General features: G+C 31.7%; 2 protein-coding genes and 1 long non-coding RNA gene across 6 annotated transcripts; 2 read left to right on the forward strand and 1 right to left on the reverse strand.

The window, feature by feature from the left end:
- Window positions 1–650: 650 nt before the first annotated feature.
- On the forward strand, window positions 651–1,312 carry LOC121220912 (uncharacterized). Of its 2 annotated transcripts, XR_005918179.1 has the most exons (3): window positions 651–801; window positions 891–1,046; window positions 1,137–1,312. It is a non-coding gene; the product is annotated as an uncharacterized lncRNA (long non-coding RNA). The 2 variants fall into 2 exon arrangements; XR_005918178.1 differs by lacking the exon at window positions 651–801 and having other exon boundaries at window positions 811–1,046.
- Window positions 1,083–10,816, reverse strand: LOC107891208 (D-lactate dehydrogenase [cytochrome], mitochondrial). Of its 3 annotated transcripts, none has more exons than XM_016815929.2 (18): window positions 10,196–10,816; window positions 9,918–10,020; window positions 9,732–9,832; window positions 8,777–8,825; window positions 8,426–8,518; window positions 7,944–8,058; window positions 7,715–7,775; window positions 6,393–6,429; window positions 6,259–6,320; window positions 5,325–5,421; window positions 4,642–4,716; window positions 4,464–4,572; window positions 3,924–4,033; window positions 2,744–2,806; window positions 2,534–2,613; window positions 2,287–2,417; window positions 2,008–2,051; window positions 1,083–1,492 (listed from the first exon to the last, which is right to left on the reverse strand). In XM_016815929.2, exons 1-18 carry the CDS (start codon window positions 10,468–10,470, stop codon window positions 1,373–1,375), a joined length of 1,725 nt encoding a protein of 574 aa, XP_016671418.2. In that variant the 5' UTR covers window positions 10,471–10,816; the 3' UTR covers window positions 1,083–1,372. The 3 variants fall into 3 exon arrangements, 2 of the variants coding, with proteins under 2 accessions (XP_016671418.2, XP_040956687.1); XM_041100753.1 differs by having other exon boundaries at window positions 9,918–10,015; window positions 10,196–10,765; XR_001682147.2 differs by having other exon boundaries at window positions 1,395–1,492; window positions 2,201–2,417; window positions 10,196–10,775.
- Window positions 10,817–12,408: 1,592 nt separating this feature from the next.
- On the forward strand, window positions 12,409–15,584 carry LOC107891209 (myosin-binding protein 7). Its single transcript, XM_041100754.1, has 4 exons — window positions 12,409–12,782; window positions 12,957–14,564; window positions 14,898–14,944; window positions 15,127–15,584. The coding sequence occupies exons 2-4, from the start codon at window positions 13,158–13,160 to the stop codon at window positions 15,227–15,229; spliced, it is 1,557 nt and encodes a 518-aa protein (XP_040956688.1). The 5' UTR covers window positions 12,409–12,782; window positions 12,957–13,157; the 3' UTR covers window positions 15,230–15,584.
- Window positions 15,585–23,040: the final 7,456 nt, after the last annotated feature.

The raw sequence follows: 23,040 nt of genomic DNA on the forward strand, positions 1-23,040 counted from the left end.
CGCATCAGCTTGTTCCGGCCAATTCCGGTCACATAGGTTAGAATATGGTGCATAGGCCAGTGCATGAATAAAATTAAAAAAATATATAATTGCTATTATGCTAAAGACTTAATTGGAATGTACCAATCAATCACAAAAAACTACACTGGAAAGTTAAATTTAACATTTTAAACTTTAAAAATAAAAAATTTGGAACATACTTTCACATTTAAAATATAAAAACTAAATATAATATGAAAAAAACACGCACCCGATCATCAAAGAAAAAACCCCATTCACCCTTCAGCTTTTTAATTGTCAATTTTAGATTTATTAAATGATGAATTTTTATTTATGGAATAATTTATACAATTGATGAATATTTTATATTTAAATTTTATTGAGTGTCATTTATTTTATATCTATAAATATTTTTATATACATTAATTAAATATATTTTTAAATATATTAATAAATCCAAAATAATAAATAGAAATTTTGAATTTATTAATATATAGTACCGAAATTAAAGCATCAGATTTTTTATGCTGATTTAATGGAAATTTTGAATGGTTAGGGTTTTAAAAATATTACACCAAGCCTAGTATATCACATAGAATTAATCAATGCATTGATTTTTTCTGTTTTATTTGATTTTCCTTTGTTATAAAACACTTGTATTTGGAAACTGATGCTGCTTGTATTGTGGTTTGTGACTATGAATGCGTAAGAGCAATCAAGAATTAGTGCCATTAGATTCGGGAAACTTTGGGCAGACCCACAAAAGCTATATATATTAAGACGTACGATGAGATTACCCAGGTAGGACCTCTGTATAACTTAGCACCATTTCCTATCTGTCATTTCAGCATCGAAGGGTGCCTCAAAATATTATGTTTCTGGCTTCGCAGATCACCTGGAGCACAAATTCAGCCCAATCCAGTACCCGCTACAAAGTATACCTTAGCACACCCCATACGTTATAGCATCGGTAGGGGTATACCATAAGATGCTACTGCACATGCAAAGCAAGGAGTAACTTGCTAAATCTACAAAGTAGGGAAAAGGTAAAGGAACAATGGTTTAGTAATAATAAAGCCATCTGAAAATGAAAATCTCAACATTTTCCATGAGCTAATTTATTGTTACACTGTTAGATTACAGAGTTTTTTAATTCCAAGGAACAAAGAACAAAGACACTGGGATGTAGCCGGGGATAGTTTATGAAAAGAAATGATGGATGACAGCAACATTACTGCTCACTGCTATCCAACCAGTCAGAACTGATTCTCTGGTAGGTGCAATGACGAAAAATAGCTTCAGCAAAATTTTAGCAGAACAGCCACTGAATAGCACGCATGCATTTAGCAACAGCAACTGATGGCCACTGCTTCTAGAAACAAACATGGGGAGGAATTAGCTTTCCTGGATTCATGATGTTGTTAGGATCTAGAGCTGTTTTGATTTGTTTCATCATCTGCAAGGCCTCTATTCCAAGTTCCTTTTCCAGATACTGAAAACATAAACCAACATGTTAATAATTATGTTTTCATGAACATATACCCTTCAATTTACCGCTTTATTTAAACAAGTCCCTATAATTTTTGTACGCCTGAATGCCTTCAGCCTTTGTAACTTGTACTCAGATAATAAGCCCTTGATTGACCTTTTTCACTTGTACCCAAATAAATTCCTAACTTCTAATTTATACTTAAATAAACCCTTAACATAAATTAACATGAAATAAGGAGTTACTTAGATACAAATCAAACGATAAGGGCTTATGTATAAGTAAAAGAAGTATAGGGGCTTATTTAAATAGTGTGATAAAGTTCAACGGTCGTTTTAATATTTTAGCCTAAATAATGTATACACGGTAAAAATTTGAACATTTATTATTGGTACTAAAAGATATCAATTCTTGGCCTGTGAATTGTGATGGTGACCTTGTTGAAGAAACCACCAAAAGGTGGCATCTTGGAAGTCCAAATCAAACCATATGAAATACAATGAAATAGAGAAATATACCTTCATTTTCCCAGTGCCAACACCGTGTTCGCCGGTGCATGTTCCTGCCCATTTATAAGCTCATTGAAATTAAGTTCAATATTAGAATTGCTTCAGCAATACCATAGTATGCTGTATGCATGAGCTAAAGTAATAGACTCTCTACTCTGTAAGCGAAAGATAATTCTGAAGCTAATAAAAGTATTCTAATTACCAGCATCAGTATATTATGAGCAGAATTAGCTTCAATACTTCATTATCTGAAATAAACTGACATAGTGCCAAGAAGAGAGTATGAACCTTCCATTGACAAAGCTGTATAAACCATAAATTGATTTAGCCTTTCAGCTTCTCTCCTATGCTCTTCTTCATTAGGATCAAAGAGAATGACTGTGTGAAAGTTCCCATCACCAGCATGGGCAATAACTGTACTGTAATTATGAAAAACAAAAGCATCTGTGCATTATCAGTATCAGGTCAAGTCAACACACAAATAACAAAAGCAAGTCCCAAATGGAAAACCAATAAGAATATAGTTTGAATATACCAAACCAGTGATGATGCATCCAGCTCTTGCTTGGACCTTGATATTAATTCTGCAAGGTTTGATAGGGGAACACAAACATCCTACATGAAGAAAAAACAGAATTTGGTAAAATGGCTCCTTCCAACCTTGGAAATCAGGCAATGACGATTAAATAATTTTAAATCAGATTACTTGACATCCATATATGCTAATTCTTGTATTCTAACTTACAGAAATCATTGCTTCAAAATTGGGCTCCATAGCAAAGCATGCCCATAGGGCTTCCTTCCTGATCTGCAGGAACCAACATATTAAAGATGAGTAATCAATGGCATCTTTATTTGGATAATGTAAATATATATAACTCAATATCTTATTTAAAGTAATCAAATTAATAATATATATACATGAAAGGAATTATCATCAAATATGGACATTGAGAGCAGAGGTATGATTTATGTTAATAAACCCAAGTACTGACTTATTAAACATAACATGAAAGTCCAGTCAGTCTTGAGACGTTTTAGGAATAATTTAGTACAAAGTTGTAAGTCCAGCCAGTCTTGAGACATTTTAGGATTATGTAAAGTCCCTCCCTCCTAAACCCTAGGTTCCCCTTTCCCTCCTTTATAATTCCGGGTTCTATGAGCACAATAATATTATCCTTGGCATGCATTATTGCATCTGTATCTTGCCTTTCCCTCTGACATAAAAGCATATTCACTACTCCATAGCAACAATCTGAACAGGTAGTTTCCTACTCGTAAAACATTATGATCAGGAGAATGATAGAAAAAGAAACTGCACAATCAGCTTCCCTTCTTAGGTGAATCCACCCACCTAGTAAAATGAATGTGGCTTGTGGACAAGTGCATAGTGCACTCAGCTGCTATTAACTAGATCAGGTCATTTTTCTTCTTTCAATAAGACTCCCGGCCTTTTTCTTCAATATATGCCTAATGTCATACATACTCAGCCCTCAATCAACTTTAAATGTGCCAGTCAACTGGGTTCTATGAGAAAGAAGTCCTTCATCCTTCTTTTAAATATGAAACGTGCTCAATACTTGCTCTTGTCAAATGGCATGGAATAACAAAAAGGGCAAGCTAAAACAGTCTCGCTTCTATTCTGGTTTGCTTCTAAGGACCTGTAAGTCTAATGGTTGTACACCACAGTTCAAAAAATCACCAAAAATATTTCCATAAAAAGAATTACTGATAAGGACTCTTCAAGTTGTCTAACCAAGTTCTTGAACATCACTTAATACAAATCAAGTTTTATCTTTGACATAATCAATACCAAAATGACAGATAGATAAGCCTTATGAAGGAAAAGAGAACTTGAAAAACATACAAAAGAGGTATCAGCCAAAAAATATACAACTGAAGTGTCAAACACTAAGCTATATTACCTTCCAAAGTTCTTTTTTAGCTTCAGGATCTTCTGCAAAAACAAAATCCGAGCCATTGTGCTCAGAAACAATTCTTTGAACAATTTGCGTTTGCTCATGGGAGTATGCCTCTAACAAAAAATAATAAATATTTTAGGATCCAGGACAAGTAACAAAGAAAAAGCTTAAATATGACAACTGACTCAAGCTCCAATTCAAACAAGCCACAGGCTTTGACTCTCTTCCGGCAAAATCAAAGTGCATGTAATCTGTTTTTGTTCTTCTATATTTCTTGCTATTTGACTAACATCATGGATGTACTAAGATCTTTAAAAAAGAAAAATAAATATCAACACTTAGGAAACCTTCCAGTTCAAATAATAAGACTAGAACCCAACATGCCAAATTCATAGTTAACTTGCTTTAAGGTTTTAATGAAGTAGCAAGGCCAAATTATTCTATCCAAAAGCTTAGCAATAGAAATTCTCCCCAACTTGACATTAAAGAAGAAATTTATGGAACAAATTCAAAAAAGAAAAAGGGAGCAATCCCGTAACTCACCGGTGCCAATAAATTCAAACATTAGAGTTGGAACTTCAGGCAAATTCTTCCCATTAGCAATATTGATAGCCCTTACTTGGACTTCATCCAATAATTCAACCCTTGACACCTAAAATACATGGAAACAAATTCTAAGAAACTGATTTAAAAGTGCATAAATTTTACAGGTATAACCTACCTGAATACCAGACATCATGGTGTCAATAGCAACATCTGCAGCATCCTTAATTGTGGGGAAGTTGCACATTGCAACCTGCAATATTATAAAATCAGTCAAAATGCATAAAATTTAAGATCTAAAGTATAACACAAGAAGCAGTACACCCCCCTCCCCCCAAAACCCAAAAAAGAAAACTTATAATAGTACAAAACCCAAAAGTAAGAGTCAATAGGTTGTCTCTTTCTTCTACTTGCTTGCACCTAATTCTTATGCACCTATAGTAATTCAGAAGCTCACACTAAACTAGTAGTTCTGTGAAACTTGATTTTCTTCCTTATTCTGAACTCTCCAACCTTAAATCCTACAAATTTCCTGATGAACTATTTTGTTTCTTTCTTCTTGTTTGCACTTGTAACTTTTAAAACATCTATACCACTGACATAGTTTTCAGTTTCCAACCATTCATTTGTAACCAGATCCAACTGAATTAAACCAGTCTTTTCAAAGCCAACAGAAAACACCAACAAGAAATAAAAGCTCAACAGTCGGATGCGTCCTTAATGGTTCCCTTGCAGAACAGACTTTAATGATTAAGTTGAGTACGTTAAAAGAGTCAAATCATTGTACATTTTAAATCCCATCGAAGGAAACAAGCTTAAATTGCAAAAGCGATGCCTTCAAGCAGAAAAAGGTCAATTTACCACTGAATGCTCTGGAATTTTCTGAAGCCGTAGAGTGACTTCTGTTACCACGCCAAGGGTCCCCTCACTTCCAATCATCAGACGAGTCAAGTCATACCTAAGAAAAGCAAATCCAATGAGAATAAAATCATACAAAAAAAGGGGATAAATAAACACAAAGTGCATAATTTGATTAAGAAAAAGGCATCATAACAAAATGCCGATAATCTTTTGCATGTCAAACTACTATATCACGCTAGCTTGACTCGAGCAGTAAAAACTTGGATTAAGAAAATTAAACTTGTTTCTTATTTAACAAAACCCAGCTCCAAGGACTCTTGTCATTTATGGCCATTGTATAGGTGTCAACACATGTCACTGAATCTGACACCAAATATGCATCTGGCACATTACCTAATTGATGCTAAAGAATAGGGTCTACAAGGAATGATCAAAAGAAATTTGATAAAAGAAACATTTTCAAAGAAAAACATTTTATTGCTTTTTGTAAAATTAATAAAAGATTCTTATTTATAATGTGGTAATGCAGTATATATTTCTTATAAATATTTAATATCATGTATCAGTGTATCTTACTCAGGGAAATGCTTTAAATGAACCATGAGTCCAAAAATTTGAGCAAACGAAGAATCACACACTTGGAGACACATCGAACATTGGGACCCTAGTCTAGGTAACATAAACTTAAGTCTTGAAGTCACTGACTATTTCTCTCTTTCACCCTAATACCCTAAACACATAGAGAAATTGAGCAACCTGAAAAAAAATTGAAGGAATGCCTAAAATATCCCAAGAACACAAAGAAAATTATCTTGGGCTCCAAAAGTTCCAAGTGCCTTCAACAAATGCAAATGACAGTGCTAGAAATAAAAGCATGTATCCGGGAGGAAAGAGAGAGAGATGATTCAAAGACATAGGTGATAGGACAACATACCCAGCAGCACTCTTCCGAGCACGAGAAGCTGTCTTAACAATATCTCCATTAGCAAGGACCACCTGGAATGTACAATATATGAGAAATACCTCACTGATGAACAAGTTAATCCATCAAAAGAGTAATTGACAAACCTTGAGACTGATTACATTGTCACGCATAGTGCCATACCTACATGCTAAAAGCAAAATCATTAAATCCAATAAACAGTAAAACCATATAAGCATTATACACATTTAATGAAATAATATGTGCAACTAAGAGACCATCCACCTAATGCAATGTTAATGAATTTCAGTTCTTTTCCATAAAACACAATTATTAATGATTGTTTTATTAAAAAAAAAAAAGAAAAGAAATCAAAGCAGAAAAAAGATTGCACATTGAAATACATGTGTGACCATTCTTTACCAACACATGCATATATAAAACATATTTACCAATTTTAGAGAAGCATTCTTGATCTTGGCATTTGAAATCTCAAGAATTAGAAAAAAAAAGGACTTATATTTTTAAGGTAAATATCCTTCAGTTCAAGGATCCTCGAGTCCCTCTAGAATAAGGAATCTTCAAGGTGTTAATATTTTAAAATATCAATATTTCCATATCCTACAATCAAATTTCACCAAAGGATCACATTCATAGTGAACATTCATTTTTTTGCACTGTGCATGATTCTGAAAGATGATAACCAATTAAAGGGTACACATAGCCTTCATTGACAGTTTTCTTAAAATATTATTGCATCATGTTTGCACCTCAAAGAAAGGTTAATTTGAGACATTATTAGCAATATTCACCTTCTAGCCTTGGAATGCACCAGAACATGCAGGACAATAATGAAGTTTTCTTCAGGAAACCAATGGCATCTAACTTACCGAGCTAAGAAACTATCACAGGTTGCATTTTACAATGCAATGTCACGATATTGAAGTCTTCAACAGGTACCCTTAAAGCAAAGAAAGGTTAAATAACTACTGTTCTGCTGAAAAAGGTCACTAATGGCACTAGCTGACTCCTCAGTATGTGAGGCATTTAAACGTTTTTAATGTTTATTCTTTATCAAAAGGGACACAAAAGCCCGTAGAACATTGTTTAACCCATGGTGAACTAAAACATGGACTATATAGGCATTGAAGATATAAGTGCCCTAATTGCATAAAATGTTTTTAGTGAGGAATCAACGCCTATGCATTCTTTCAGAAGTTTAAACACAATCCTGAAGCCACTTCCAAGCCCTTTTTGTCTATTTCAGGCTTAATCTACATGCACAACAGAGAGATACATTTTCCAGGAGAAATAACATCCATCATATCTGAATACACTTGTTTGGTACAAAATTGCTGAAATGAAAATCATACAAACCTCAGTAAGAGAGATTTCAGATGTAATTTTTCAACAGACCAAGGGGGCAACTAGGGAATGCAAAGAAAGACAGTAGTAGAGTAGCAACTACCTCACGGCTAAAGATCCAGAGCAGCGTGTTGCACACATGCCTCCTATTGTTGCACCAGGCCCTGAGTGTAACATGGTTTAAGATGATAATGTTACACTCAAGCCAATAAATAATATATAATATAATATATATATATGGTGCTTTTATCAAGAAGTGTAGCTGAATGTTGCAATAAGTTATTTTTCATTAAGAAAATGATATGTTGCAAGGATAACTCTAACAAACTGACCTGGATCAAGGGGGAAAAACAAACCATAAGGCTCCAAGTATTCATTAAGTTCCATCCATCCAATTCCAGGCTCAACTACAACATCCATGTCCCGAATATGCAACGCCTTAACTCTCTACAAATTTAAAAAAATCACTCCTAGTATCACAAATTAAAAACCGAAATGGATAGAACTGCAAATTCATTTTACACGATGGAACATTGATGATTTTATCACAAAATTAATTGCAAATTCAAGTCAAATAATTGTCAAAAGAGTGTTATAATAAAGCTTCAGCTCAAATAATACAAAACAGATTTAGAATGAGTGCCACAATGACTAGATGCTAATAAAGCTCATGCCGCAGGACAAACTTCAGTTAGAAGCCATTACTAGGAAGCACATTAAACTGTATCAATAAAATGCATGGTATAAAATTAGAAAGAGTTTATTCCAATCTTTTTTTTTTTTTAATTTATCTAGGAAATATGATTAAATATACCTTCATTAACGTCATGTCGATGCAAACACCTCCATTAGGAGACAAAGTGTGCCCCTCAATAGATGTAGCTCCACCATATGGTACTATAGGGACCTGATTACAAGCATAAAAGAACAATTAAAATTTTATACTTGCTCAAGAAGAACCAAGACATTTTTGTTGTACCCTGGCAAAGCTCATACTCTAGATGACACAGTGTCTGTCACCTGTACTAAGAACATTCTTGTCATTAACCAATGCATACCATTCAATTCAAAGAGAACCCCAAAAACATGACAAATTGTACTTAAAGTGGAAAAAGGAAAGAGAAATGCATTATTGATGAACTTATATACAAACAAAGAAACAAACCTTATGTTTATTACAAGATTTGACAATCTGGGAAACTTCCTCCTGAGACCTGTGCATATGAATTGTGAATAGAAGTTGAAAAAAAATACAGAAAATGTTGCACATATATGGTGAACAGTTCTCTAACTTCTGGAGTGACCCAGGTTTTTGTAAAAAAGCACCATGATCAATGCATTGCATCCTATCAAACTAAAAGGTTTGTTTTATCAAAGTCATTATTTCTCACTCAACAGTTACCAAACATATCTGAGAAATAACACCTGAATCTGGGAGTAGAGAATTGCTTTAGTTATAGCTTAAATCATGCTAATAAAATACAATGAGACTCTGCAAATGGTTTATCATAAAGTACTACTAGAAGCCGACCTATGTAAGAAGTTTCCAGTTTTGCTACATGTTCAAGTTCAACATAATCCTAGTAGTAGTTCCATGACATTACAAAACATCTTATTCAGATGTGACATGCATGTAAGGTGTATGATCAGAAGAGTTCATTCCAAATGAACAAGGTAAAGCCCGTGCCTGAATATGCATGTCAAATTCAAAGATCTTTCAAAATGATATCCAATGTTTAAAATATGCCAATTGCTTCAGGGTTTCTAAGACATACTAATCAATGCTGCATTTAACTGTTTTAGTATCATCGTTGCATTTTTTACTCAATTTCCAAAACAGCTCTGTAGCTTTACAAGTACATAATCCTTAATTAACAACTAATGCTGCAATTATCATGCCTACTTCAACTTCTGCAGTCCACAACTAATAATAATAAGAGGGACTCCCAAACCCATGAAATTATATTTATTAGGACTATTTAAGTTAACTCATTTTTAATTATTGATTTGCATAAAATCATTGTGTTCACAAAGAAAAGCAAACTGATGTCTTCTTTACAACAAAAAGGAAAAAAAAAAGTACCAAAAGCTGAACCCCAAAGATCAAGAATCAGACTCACCTAGGGAAAACAACCACATCAGGAATATTTACTGCTTTATGAAAGCTGTTCTGTGGCTTCCCATGGTAGAATCTTTCATCATAATCCAAAGTCATATTATCCTGTAAAGTGGCTTATTTCACCAACTGTTACATGAACAAGGAATTTAAATAACCAAAAAAAAAAGATTAAAAGAAGGTAAATCACTTGACATATAGCTTTCAGTTCATCAATAAGCTCTTGTGGAACTTCTTTATGAGTGCCCTTCACCACAAACTCTGTGCTTGCCTTCCCACCAATGGTCACTTTCCTTAAAAGCAAAATTTAAAAAAAAATTATTTGGGTGATTTCTTAGTTATCCAAGAAAAACAAAAGGGCATAAAAAAAGTTGAAAATTTTCTACTGAAACAACAGTTGAAACTCAAATTTCACTCAATAAAAAATGACAAAAAAAAAACCAATGGAATATATTAAAGAAAACAAACCGAGAATCCAGATTAGAGGGTTCGCAGAGTGAAGGATGATTGTTGTGGGATTGAAAAGTAAGGGATCCAGCAGAAACAGCAAAAGCCAGAGGAAGCAAACAGCTGGACCATGAAAAAGCATGGCTATTGGTTTTCTCAGCAATGGTGGATGGTAAGTTCTTCTGACAAGTATTAAGCTGAGATTTGTAATGGTAAAAAGAGTCCCGAAAAGCATTGGAAAAAGCTGATTTGTTCGAACAAGAACGCAAGCGAGCAAGCCAGAACGAAAAGCCCATGTTTGGAGCTTGACAATCTGATAAGTTTTTCCTTTTTCCCGGAAAATAGATGTAATAACTTAAACAAGTGGCGAACTTCAATTTCCCCTTGATTTGGATTTATTGCAAGTATAAGCCCTTCAAATTGCTTTGGATATCCGGCGCACGGGCGCAGTATTCAATCTGTTAGTCTTACGCATGTATCTCATTTTAAACTAAACTCACCAAAGCTGTGAATATTCAAGCGACTTGCAAGAACTTATTTTTAGATGGGATATTGCAGCAATGTATTTTTAGATGGCACATAGATAATTCTTGCTTGTCATATCTTATCACCGATGAAAAGTTATCTCAATATTATCATTTTAATGAAGAATGTACATTAAAAACTTTTGGACGAATTTATTAGGAGAATTACGATTTTCCCACTCTTTATTTAAGTTTAAGTTATATTGGATTGAGCCACTTTACTAGAGTAAGATGATTTAAATAAAAATATAGGCTTAAAAATTAAGTTTAAATAAAAAATATAATCTCATGCAATATTTTTAGGCTTGGGTTTGGCCCGAATTTGATTAAAATTTTTTATTGTTGTTATTATGTTAATGTTTTGTTGATGATACGTTGTTGTTTTGTTACTATTTTACTATTATATTGCTACTATTTCACTATTATATTATTACTATTTTGTTATTTTTGTTTAAATATATATAAATTTTGTTTTATTGTTACTTTTACTATTATTTTAGAGGTATTTACTTGCTAAATTGTAATTATATTAGTGTTATTTGAGTATAATTTTTTTAAATATATTTTCAATTTATTAAGAAACATTTGTTTTAATATTTTTAGTGCCCTTGATGTATTATATTTTTAAAAAGTATTTTTATATAAAAATAATCTAAAATTTTAATACAAGTGGGTCGAGCCGAGCTCAGGTTTAACATTTTTTATCTGCACTAAGCTTGTGTAAAATTTTAAGCCCATTTTTCAAGTTATACTCGAGCTTATCAAACGGGTCTAAAATTTTACATCATCCCAACCTTACCCATGATGCAATCCTCCCAAGTTACAGCCTTAAGCCTCCTTAAAAAGCTTTTTACCTACTTGTTTAAAACCACTAATGAGTTAAAAGCTCGAAAAGCTTAGCAAGTAAACATGCCAAGTCTTACCTTATTCTATATGCCAAGTCTTTTGTAAATCATGTTTAAGAAGTTAAAATATGCTTAAGTTTTTATAATCTTTATATATATAAATTTAAATCTAACTGTTAATATTATTAAAATTTTTTTGTTAAATTTAAATTTATTAATGTCTTTTTTTTATTACATGATTATTAAATGAGTATTTTTTATATCTTAAAAAATCACACAAATTTAATAAAGAAATTTTAATGATATTAACAATTAAATCTAAATTTAAAAACATGAAAAATAAATGAACTAAATTCTAAATATACGAATAGTGGACGGACTTGAAGTATATTTAAACTTAAGAAATTGTGACTTTTATAGTATTAAAATTAATCAAAGTTAATTATTGTTTATTGAATGAACATAAAATACAACTAATAGCAAAATACTTAAAATGTAAATTATAATTCAGGTATATAATATAATTTGTTATTTGAATTCCATGGGTTAAATTAGGTTAAGAGATGGTTAGATATACCACTTGTTTAGTTAATTAAATTTCCTTTTTTTGGTCCACTTTAATTAAATACCATAATGTTGTGATGAGTGTGTAGGAGATAAATTAACTTAATTTAGCTAAACAATTTTGATTAAATTATCCAAAATTAGCTCAACAATGTAACCCTAAACAATCATTCAAGTTACCCGTAAACAACATCAACGGATTTAATCTCTACCGTCCATCTTTCACTTGTGTTGAAAATCTACCCATCCATGGCCTTTTCCTATTTATCTTTCCAAGTAATGCTTACCTCATTTTCGCTTACGCTCGACACGGGGAGGAAGAAAAAAAAAACATCTTTAAATAAAAAGCAAAAAAGCTTAATTAAAAACAAATAAATTCTCCCCTACTCACAAAATATTGGGGGGTTTCCACTTTACCATCCTTTTATTTTTACAATTTTCTTTTCCCCCGCTCCTGATTTTCCTTCCCTCCAAACACTATTGCAAATGTTGCCATTTCTCCCTCTTGGAGGCATTGATTGGTGACGGGCGATTGAATTCTTTTTTTATTTTCTCTCAAAAGAGAAGTTTAATGGAATTAAAGATAAAAAGGGGTTGATTTTTCTGTCCCGGAGGCTAGCTTTCCCGGGAAATTTTGCCTCCTTTTTTTAAATACTCTCTCTCTCAGCTTCCACGGTTAGTTGCATTTTTTTTCCCATTCAGTCCTCTGTTTTCTAGAAAATTTATATTTCGGTATTATTTTCTTGAGAAATGCTTTGATTCGAATGATAAGAAAAACATGTTTCTTTTCCTCCAAAAAAGAAGAATTTTTATTTACGTATCATTCATTTATATTCTTCTTTATTGCAGGAACTTTTCTTTTTGATCCATCGATCCAAGAGGAATTTATGTAGTCGTGGATGGATTTAAAATGTAACGGAAGGAAAATTTCATTGGAGGATCTAAGATTCATGAGAGAGAGAGAGAGAACTTTTAATTTATTTTCATTGTTTTGTTTAGATTTTTTTAAAAAAATTGTTAGGAAATAATAAGATCGCTTGAACTTGATATATGGAGTCTGAAATATTTTCACCTCCAAGAGATTTGGTAAAATGTTGTGATTGCGCGTGTCCCACTTGTTCTTTGATTGGTAAACCTTCAAGTACTTGGTTTCGATCTGTGAAGCGAAAATATGATGAATTTGAGACTGGAGATCGGTTTTATGTTCCGGGATTTGATCTTTATTCAAATCCCAAAGTCCAAATTGAGAATGAATGTGCTGCTTTGCGGGAGACTGTTTGCAGCCAACAAGAAAAAATACAGGATTTGCATGCAGAATTGGAGAAGGAGAGAAATGCGTCATCCTCGGCGGCAACCGAGGCGATGTCGATGATATTGAAGTTGGAGAAGCAGAAGGCAGAGATCCAAATGGAGGCAAGCCAATTCAAGCGTTTCGCAGAGGAGAAAATGGCACACGATCAGGAGGAGATTCATGTCTTGGAGGATCTTTTGTACAAGAAAGACCAGTCTGTTCAATCTCTTACTTGTGAAGCCTTGGCTTACAAGCATAGGATGATGAGTTACGGGCTTACGGAGGCCGAGGCTGAAGGTGACAAGGATGGAGAGATTCGGAATCTGGGTATGGCTGAGGACTTTGATGCGCAAGTTGATCTTCCCGAATATGATTATCCACAACTCAAGTGCAATATGAATGAGAATCCTGGTGATGATGCTGAAGATGTTGAGAAATATGCATTCGGAGAGACCCCCCATGCTCGAGATCAGTTGAGGAATTTGGAACAAAGGATCTTCCAAGTTGAGAGGAGTTCTGGCGGCAGTCAGCTGGATGGGGGATGTTCCGGAACAAAGCATGTTTTCGAGAAGGTGATTGTCGGTCACTCTCCTAGGCGAACAAGACATTCGAGAAGGTTTTCGATCGATAGTTACAATTCCTTCTTGGCTAAAGAGACGGCTTCAGAGTTTACCATCGATTCTCCCAGGTTTCACATTGGTTCTCCCAGGTTTAATGCTAGCCACAAGAAGATGGAGTTCATTTCAAGGATGGATGAGATTTCCAGCTCCAAAAGAATGGATAATGCTTCTGAAGTTGAAGACGATACAAGTGACAGAGTTTATACGATTGATCCTGTCCATAATGGGGCCGTATATAATGAAACTCTTGACTCTAAACCTGGTGTTGGAATTACCGATGAGTATGCATCCACTCCAAGGGAGCAAATTAACCTGCCTGATGCCTGTGATCCTGATATCAAGAAGCTCTACACCAGGCTTCAGGCCCTTGAGGCTGACAGGGAATCAATGAGACAAGCATTGTTATCAATGCGAACTGACAAAGCACAGTTAGTTTTATTGAAAGAAATAGCTCAACATTTGTCCAAGGAAATGCCATCAAATAGACAAGATGTTGTGGCAAAGCCATCTATTCTTGGTAGCTTGCCATTCATGACAGTCTTCAAGGTAAAATCTTCGTTAAGCTAATATGCCTTTTCTGTATATATTTTCTAGCACCCATGGTGTATATATTTTTGCATCGTTTGATTTCATTTTGCTTTGAAATTTTACAATGTAATTTGGCTGCAATTCTCTTATCTTTCATCCTTTGTTGAATCAAAAAGTTTGCCAGCCATTTAATATCTTTACTTGTTGGAAGCATCTTGAGCATGTGATCATGTTTCGTCAATAGAGCAATACTATATGTTATCCATAAGCTAAACATCCTTGTATTTCCTTTGATGTATTTCCACATTGCCACTCAAACTTAATTGTGCATTGATCTTTTTTATTTTCCAGTGGATTTTATCCTTGATTGTCTGGAGGCGGAAAGCTCGCCGAAGCAAGTAAGGAGAATTTTTGTTATATGCATAGAGATACTGGTGTAGAGAGAGAGCATGAACTTAGATACATAATTTTATATATCATGATCTGTTTGTTAAGAAGTGACATTCAAAAGTTTAGCATCATATTATATCCTGGGTTTGATTCGTTTTTGTTTCATGTTTCTTCATCGATCATGATATAGGTGCCTGTATGGATTATCACCAAACAATGTTGGCTTGCTAATGCTATTAGACAAGGGCCCTCGACTGAGGCAGTGGCGATGCATTTCAAGCACGCAGGTGTGAAAAGCGTCCAGATGAAGACTAAAATAGTAACTGTGAATGCTCAATGAGTTTTGATCAAGCTATCATGTATAGGCTTTGCATCCATTTTTTTGTAATGGATTCCTTTGTGCAGAAGTTGGTATATTGTGCAGTGTTAATTTCATTATTTATATTCGTTTTTTTTTTCTTTCTTTTTGGGGTGGGATACATTTTGGTGGCGTATCAGCAAAACAGGGATGCTTGCGAGCATACTCTCTCATAAATTTGTTGGATTTCAGGTTGAGGTATGCGTCTATTGTGGATATCCTCGTGTATATTTCAGATTCTTGTATGCTTCTTATTTAAGTAATGAAGTGTTTATAGTTTCCAAAATCAAGCAATGCTCAGTTCATCAGAGTTGTTGGTTAAGTTGCTGTATCTATCATCAAAATCATGATTTAGTAATGTACCATATATATATATCAACTCCATTAAGTTGGTGGGAAGCACATGTGCCTTCTCTTATCCATAATGTTCAAAACTTGGTCCAATTTGCTTCATTTTTGAATTTAATGTATTATCAATATTCTCATTCCAACTTGCCTCAACTATGAACTTGTCTAAGCTCAATGTTTCGGACTTTTCAACCTTTTTGTACAACGTGCATCATGAGATTTACAAGATTTTACATTTCTAGAATACACTCATTCTTCAAAATTTAGAAATTTGTAGCTTTTACAATTAGTTAGTTTTTTAAAATTATTCCTTTCCAAATACAGAAATATGTAGCTTTTACAATTAATATATATATATATCTTAGAAAAAGAGTTGTCTATATTATAAATAAAAATACTCAAATAAGAAGTGATAGGCACTATACATTTAGGCTGAAGTAGACATTCGTTACAGTTTATGTTTGCCTTTGCAAATCTCTTCCTTTTGCTCTTTCTTTCATTGAATCATCAGAACTAGTTGAGATCCAATTTTTCAACTTTTAATTAAATTAACCAAGCAATTAATTATTTTTAAAAATCCATACTATCTTTCAACTATTCATCAACATAATATTTTGATTAATAAAGTAGCAAAATCATCTTAATTAAATTAAATGGCTAATATGAATACATCTATTTTTTTTATTAATTTACTCAATCAAGAAGGCAAAAAACAAAACAAATTAATCGAAGAAAAATCATGTATTGAGTGTTCTAGTTTTTTAATCAAAGAAACTTAATTTATTAATTCAATCAAGCAATTAATTCATAGAAGGAAAAATACATACACAGGAAAGAAGAAAAGTGTTATATACATATATATGGTATAATATCACTTCAGTTAAATATAAAAAAATTCAAAAGTAATTATAGCCAGCTAAAGTGATAGTTTGTTGTTGCTGTTATATTTGCCTACCCCTTCACCTCTTGTTGCATTTGTTTATGAGAATTCAAGCTATTAAAATGGTAAAATATATAATCTAATATCTTCAAATGTTAGTACAAGCTTCCAACTATCTCCTGTCTTCTTGTTTACAATATTGGTCTATTTTTTAGCTTTGTTATGAAATTTTGCTTCAAATATCCCACATCCTTCAAATATAAAGATTCTTACAAATAATTATTGAATTCTCCATTGAATCTTTTATTAGTTTCGCTGTTATTGTTATCATGGTAATCAATATTATACCGATATTGATCATATCGACTACTTTCTATTAAAACTTTCTCTCTAAAATTTTAAGTATACTCTCATAAGTTTGAAAATAGAATGACAAAAATAACCTCTCCCAAAGGTTGATTTACAAAGATTTAAACTCACCCAAAGACGATCCAATACTTAAAATAATGAAGGAAAATAAACCCTAAGTGTGTATAAGTGAAAAATGAGAATAACAAAGTAAAGATTGGATTTTTGCATATGCTTTATAAACTTATTTCTTGTCTTCATATGAGTGTCATTGATATCTATTTATATTCTCTTATTGATTTCTAGTAGTTTGGAGTGGTTAGAGAGAAATTAAATGTAGTTGCAGATTAGCATGTTTCAATATATGGCTTCTGAATACGATACCTGTCTTTGAAAAAAAATGTGACTGTTAGCTTGCATGTATAGGAACCTAAGGTCATGTTCCGATAACTTTACGTTAGGTTCCAATACCTTTTGTTATCTTAAAATCTTCACTCACTTGTTATGTTTTCAAACCATTGGGGGGTATGTTCCGATACCCATGTATGTATCAAAACATTTACTTATAGGTTTTGGAACATTTCAAGTCAATAGCTTATAATTGGTATATTCTGATACATTTAGAATATGTATTGGAATAAGGTTTCAGACTTGCTGAAAACAATTTCAAAGAACTTTTTGGGATTAAAGAATTATTTTATTATATCAAAATAGTTGAAAATCAAAGCTAACAATTATTTTACTATATTCAATTTAGATTATTAAGCTTTACAAATTAAAACTATATATTAAAATGTACAAATCCTAACCTCTAGTCTATGCTTCTATGGGTGAGTAAATTTAATTTAAACAAATCTAACCCTCTAAATTGAGCCAATTTGATGAAATATGTTCGCTTAAATCGTGTTTTGGACAGATTAGATAAAATAGTTTAAGCATGTTATTATATTTGATTTAATATAAAATTATTTGGCACGCAAATTTTAACTCTACAAGTAGGATGAGATTTTAACCCACTTGTGTGTAGTTAAAATTTTTCACTACTTGCATGCCAAATAATTATCTTTATTAAATTAATATAGAGTTAGTATTTGGTACATTGACAATATATTTTTTTATTTTACAAACAATATTAAAAAATTGTCATATGTCTCTCTTATTTAAATATTTTATTATACTTCTAGAGGACACTTGCCAACCTCTTGATCTTGCTTGTGGAGTCTAAAAATTTCATTGACAGTGTACCAAATATTATTCCATCAATATATTATATCATAATATATTTTATATAATTATTAAATTTAAGGATTAATATTTGGTATATTGATAGTGTACTTTTTTTATGTCACAAGTAGCCTTAAAAATTTGTCATGTGTAAATTTTTTAAAAATATTTATTTTTTAATATTTTACTATACCCTTATAAATTCTTGTCAGCCCTCTAATATTACTTATGGAGTCTAAAAACTCCGCTGACAATTAAATCCTGCAAATATGAATAATTATTAATTTTGTATACATATATAATGATTACACCAAAAACACTTTATACTCATAATTAAAAATTTATTTTAATTAATAATTTAACATAAATATACATTATTAACTACTTTTAATGTTAATAAAGTATTAACATAATATATAATATTTATAAATACATTTTCATAAATTAAGTAATTATCATTGATTAAATTTTACTTTATTTCAAATATTCTATTTAATTATAAAATCGAAAATTTGAGTATTTGGATCAGATTTATCGAACTTGAACTCAGATGAACATGGGCATTCTCAATCTGAAATTTCAGCTAAGCAAGTTTTAGATATGAAGCAAGCTGAAACTCAGACGAACTGGAATAGATATGAAGCAAGTTTTAGAGTGGTAGCTATATCTCTTTTCCTATGGGTGGGCTTCCTAAATTAGGATTGAAATCCTTCTTGAGGAAGGTTATGGATTTCCCGAGCCCATTTCGGATTTTACTATTGAGCTTTTTTCAGTAGTTGAATTGGATTTTAGAGGCCATTCATCCGGCTCTTAATTTACATCTGGATACAATTTTGATCGTACAATCTGAGATCCCTGTTGTGATTTCAATTATCTTTCCCTCTGATGCTGCTTGTCAAAATTGTCTTCACTTATCACTTCATTGTATATGTACTACTCTCCCATCCTTAGCAACATTAAATGAACCATGGAGATATACATGAATCGGAATGCGTAAAATTTCTTGATGTTGAATTCATTTCCCCTGCAATGCGAGCTAAGATTATGTAGCAATCTTCAATCATTGTGGCCCCAGATTTGTTGACCTTAAATTCACTCATCGCTGGGATTCATTTGCCCTCAGCTGGAAAACATACAAGGTTAAGCATCAGATGTCATGTCATGTCATGTAATGTATGTTTTAACCATTTATGTCATGTTTGATTCCAAATCCATCCCCTGTCTGCTACTCGATGCTCTGGTGATGAGTCACGTCAACTCAATCGCAGGGTACGTCACGTCCCTTACCATACGCATGTACCATACAGGCACAAATGGTATGGATGTCATGTAAATTTTTTCTGGTGAGATTGTCTTGTTGTGACAATGGACTGCACATGGCCAAGGGGGAAACCCATCTTTCTGCACCAATTCAATGGCGTGTGTAGCAGGTTTTCCTGGCATTCAATAAAATTGATATGCCAAAAGTGAACCACTTGTTTTATTTTGCTTTTTATCATCCATGGAAATTGGCAAAACTAACTGAAAATTTTAGTAGATGATTTAGGGTTAAACCCATTAAAACAATTTAAAATTTGATTTTAGAAGGGTTGAATAAATAAATTGAAGTCAACTCAAAACAGCAAGAAGATGAAGATATATATGATAAAGAAAAGAATGATAATGACAACTTGTTGATTTCTTACCTCACAAGGTCCATGAAAACACAAAGAGACAACAAGATAAAAGGGTTTTCATCTTTTGATCTTAAAATCAAAAAGACCCAAGTCAGAAATAGGGCTTTCAAGTAGAACAATCATGAACATCTCCTAATTACCATTTTCCATGCAATTAATTCACCAAAGGCCATCAAAGCACATGACACCTAACCTAACACACAGTCCTTTTCATTTCATCTAAACTAGAAAACTTTCTAAGACCCTCCATCAGACACAAAAATAAAAACTATTTAAAAAACAAAAAACAAAATTTCAGCTCTCATTTTCAAGCTTTTATGGGACTAATGGGGAGTAAAGAAAAGGTGGGGAGGAGTTAATTAGTTCTCGGCCATTTTTGACACTTAGTACTCATCATCATCACCAATTGTCAAATATCAATTTCAGCTTTTGCATGTAAATGGACGATCTTGTTCCTTTTTCCTTCTTTTTTTCATTTAGTTTTAAAATATCAACGTTGAAATATAATTAAATGATAATATGGTAGAAAACAGAAAGGAAACAGGTTGAGTTGGATCCAAGCTCAACTTCACCTTTTTCGTCATTGCTCCCTCCTCATATGGCACATCATTGCTAGGCTAAGGGGACACCATGCAGATAATGCCAACTACTCCTATTCTTTTTTTGAAAAGGTAAAAACTTTATATTTGTTATTGTAATATTATGGCAAATCAGTAATCAATACAATAGGTCGATGGTCGGCAGTCTTTTCTCTATTTATGCCATCATTTAGCATTAACATATTTATATACTTATATCTATTTATGGTATCTAAATTAACCTCTATTTTATCTTAGAAAATTATATTATGTTCATATAAAAAAATTAAAATAACCCATAAATAAATCTTTTTACTTATACTTTTATTAATAAAAATAGTTTGGTTAAATATGCTGTTAGTCTATGTATTTAGATAAAATTCGATATTAGTGTCTATACTTAAAAAGTTAATTTTTTTATGTTTAAAAATTTTAGTCAAATCATTAATATAATTTAATATTTTCTATTAAAATCTATTAACTTGACATATTGATTAGACTGTTCTCGTATAACATGACTTGATTGACGTAAATAAATATGTTAAATTTAATACTTTTTGGTAAAATAAATACCAATAATACTAATGATCAGATAAAAAAAGAAAAAAAACAAGTGATGAGATAGACCAAATAACTCATTTTGATCAAATAATCATATGTAAATCTCAAATTCTACAAAAGAAAAAAAATCTACAAAAATACATGCTAACAATATATTTTGATCAAATAATCATATATATATATTATAGTACTAGAAGGTATCAGACCCCAATGTTGAGCTAGATATCCTAATTTAATGTCACGTGAAGCGTCTTGGTGAAATATCCTAGAATTTAAATTTGCATCCTAAAAATTATATTTGCAATGTGGATTGTAATAAAAAAATTAATATTTTAAAAATTATAATCAAAATTATTATTTTGAAAAAATTAAAATAGATCAAATAACTCATAAATTTCAAAGCATATTAAAAAAAACTCAAGTTTTCTGTGGAATATCCCAAAAAAAAACTTCGCAACAAATATTCCAGTATTTCTTAAACGAATTATCCCTAAATTATATAATAAAATCAAAATAAGATATTCCAGTATTTCGAAAATTATAAACAAAATTGTTTTTTAAAAAATAGATAAACCACTCAAAATATATATAAAAAAATCAAACTTTCTGGTATTTAAGCTAATTTTTTAAATACATCCACCAAATTTTTATTTTTATTTTTTTGTTTTTTCATTAAATAAAACCCAAAAAATTTTCACCAACTGATAATTCACTGATTTCTGGTTTGATTTTGATGTATTAATTTAGAAACATCGAAATATGTAAATTTTAAAAAATGAAAAAAAAAAGAAGATAAATGTCTATATAAAATTTACCATCACAAATTTCTAAATTTAATTACATAATTATTCATTTCAGATAAAAAAATATGGATTGGATTAAGGGATTAGTCATCTTAAATTAAAATTCATTTCTTGTCACAAATATTCACTTGTAGCATACTATATCTTAATAGATTGGCGTAAACTTTCTACCACGCGTGCATTCCCAAAATGATTATGTTTTTCCAAAATTAAATTTTGTTGTTCAACATCTTGGACTAACCATCCCTTTGAAGGTATGGTTAAAAGATAATCAATTCCTAATGAAATGGATATAGCAATGGCTTGCTAGAAACTCAGAGTTTTTACTTGATCTAGAATGTGTGATGTATATATCATTTCAAAGTGGTCTATTAATATGCTAATAAGCCGTTTAATGACAGTTCCATCTATCACTTTATCGTGAAATCCTAGATTGGCCCGTTCTACCATAAATACCCGTTTATTCTATTGAGTGGATTTTGTGGTTTGAACTTGTAGCAAACGATTATCTGATAAAAAATTTAACTATTGCTCTATACAAGTTAAAAAAAAAACCTTTGTATCATTTAAATTAGTAGAAATATTTTTTTGTTCGTTTACAATGTAATTAATTAAAACTAAAACGGGGTGCAAACATGTCTCAATCTAAATAACCTAAACTGTTATATTAATTAATGAAAGGTATAATAATTTATTTGGCCCTTTAAATTATTATTATTTTAGTTTTCTATTTAATTTTTTACCTCTTTTAATTTTTCAATTTTCATTATTTGTCAAATCACTGAAAATGTATAGAAAATTTAACATTTGTTTATTTTGTTGATGTGGCATACACGTGTATGCCATGTTAGCAATTAATTAATTTTTTAAAATTTAAAATTTCATATTACTTATGTTAAGTATGACTCCTATTTTCAGTCAAATTTGAAAAATAATCTTTTAGTTAAACTCTGTTTATTTATTTCAGTCAAACACTGATTAGTTTAGATTATTTTATTATTATTTGACATATGAATTTAGCCTATAAATAGGCTCTTTTACAACCTTAGAAAATACACCCATTAGATTAGAACTCATAACACATTCAGAGAATTTTGTGTTTACGTTTTGAGGGTTCTTTGTTTTTCGGGTTTTCGGGGTTTAGTTTTATCTCCATCTTTTGTACTCTTCATTCTTTTGCCATTACAGTAAAATTATCTTTGCCCGTGATTTTTTATCCTCTTTGGAGGGGTTTTTCCACGTTAAATTTGTGTGTTCATCTTCTCAATTTCTTCCGCTATTTTTACTTATTTGTTGCTTAATCGGGATGATCCCTAACAAGTAGTATC

This window comes from Gossypium hirsutum, chromosome D09, assembly GCF_007990345.1.
Source record: "Gossypium hirsutum isolate 1008001.06 chromosome D09, Gossypium_hirsutum_v2.1, whole genome shotgun sequence".
In the NCBI taxonomy this organism is placed as follows: Eukaryota; Viridiplantae; Streptophyta; class Magnoliopsida; order Malvales; family Malvaceae; genus Gossypium; species Gossypium hirsutum.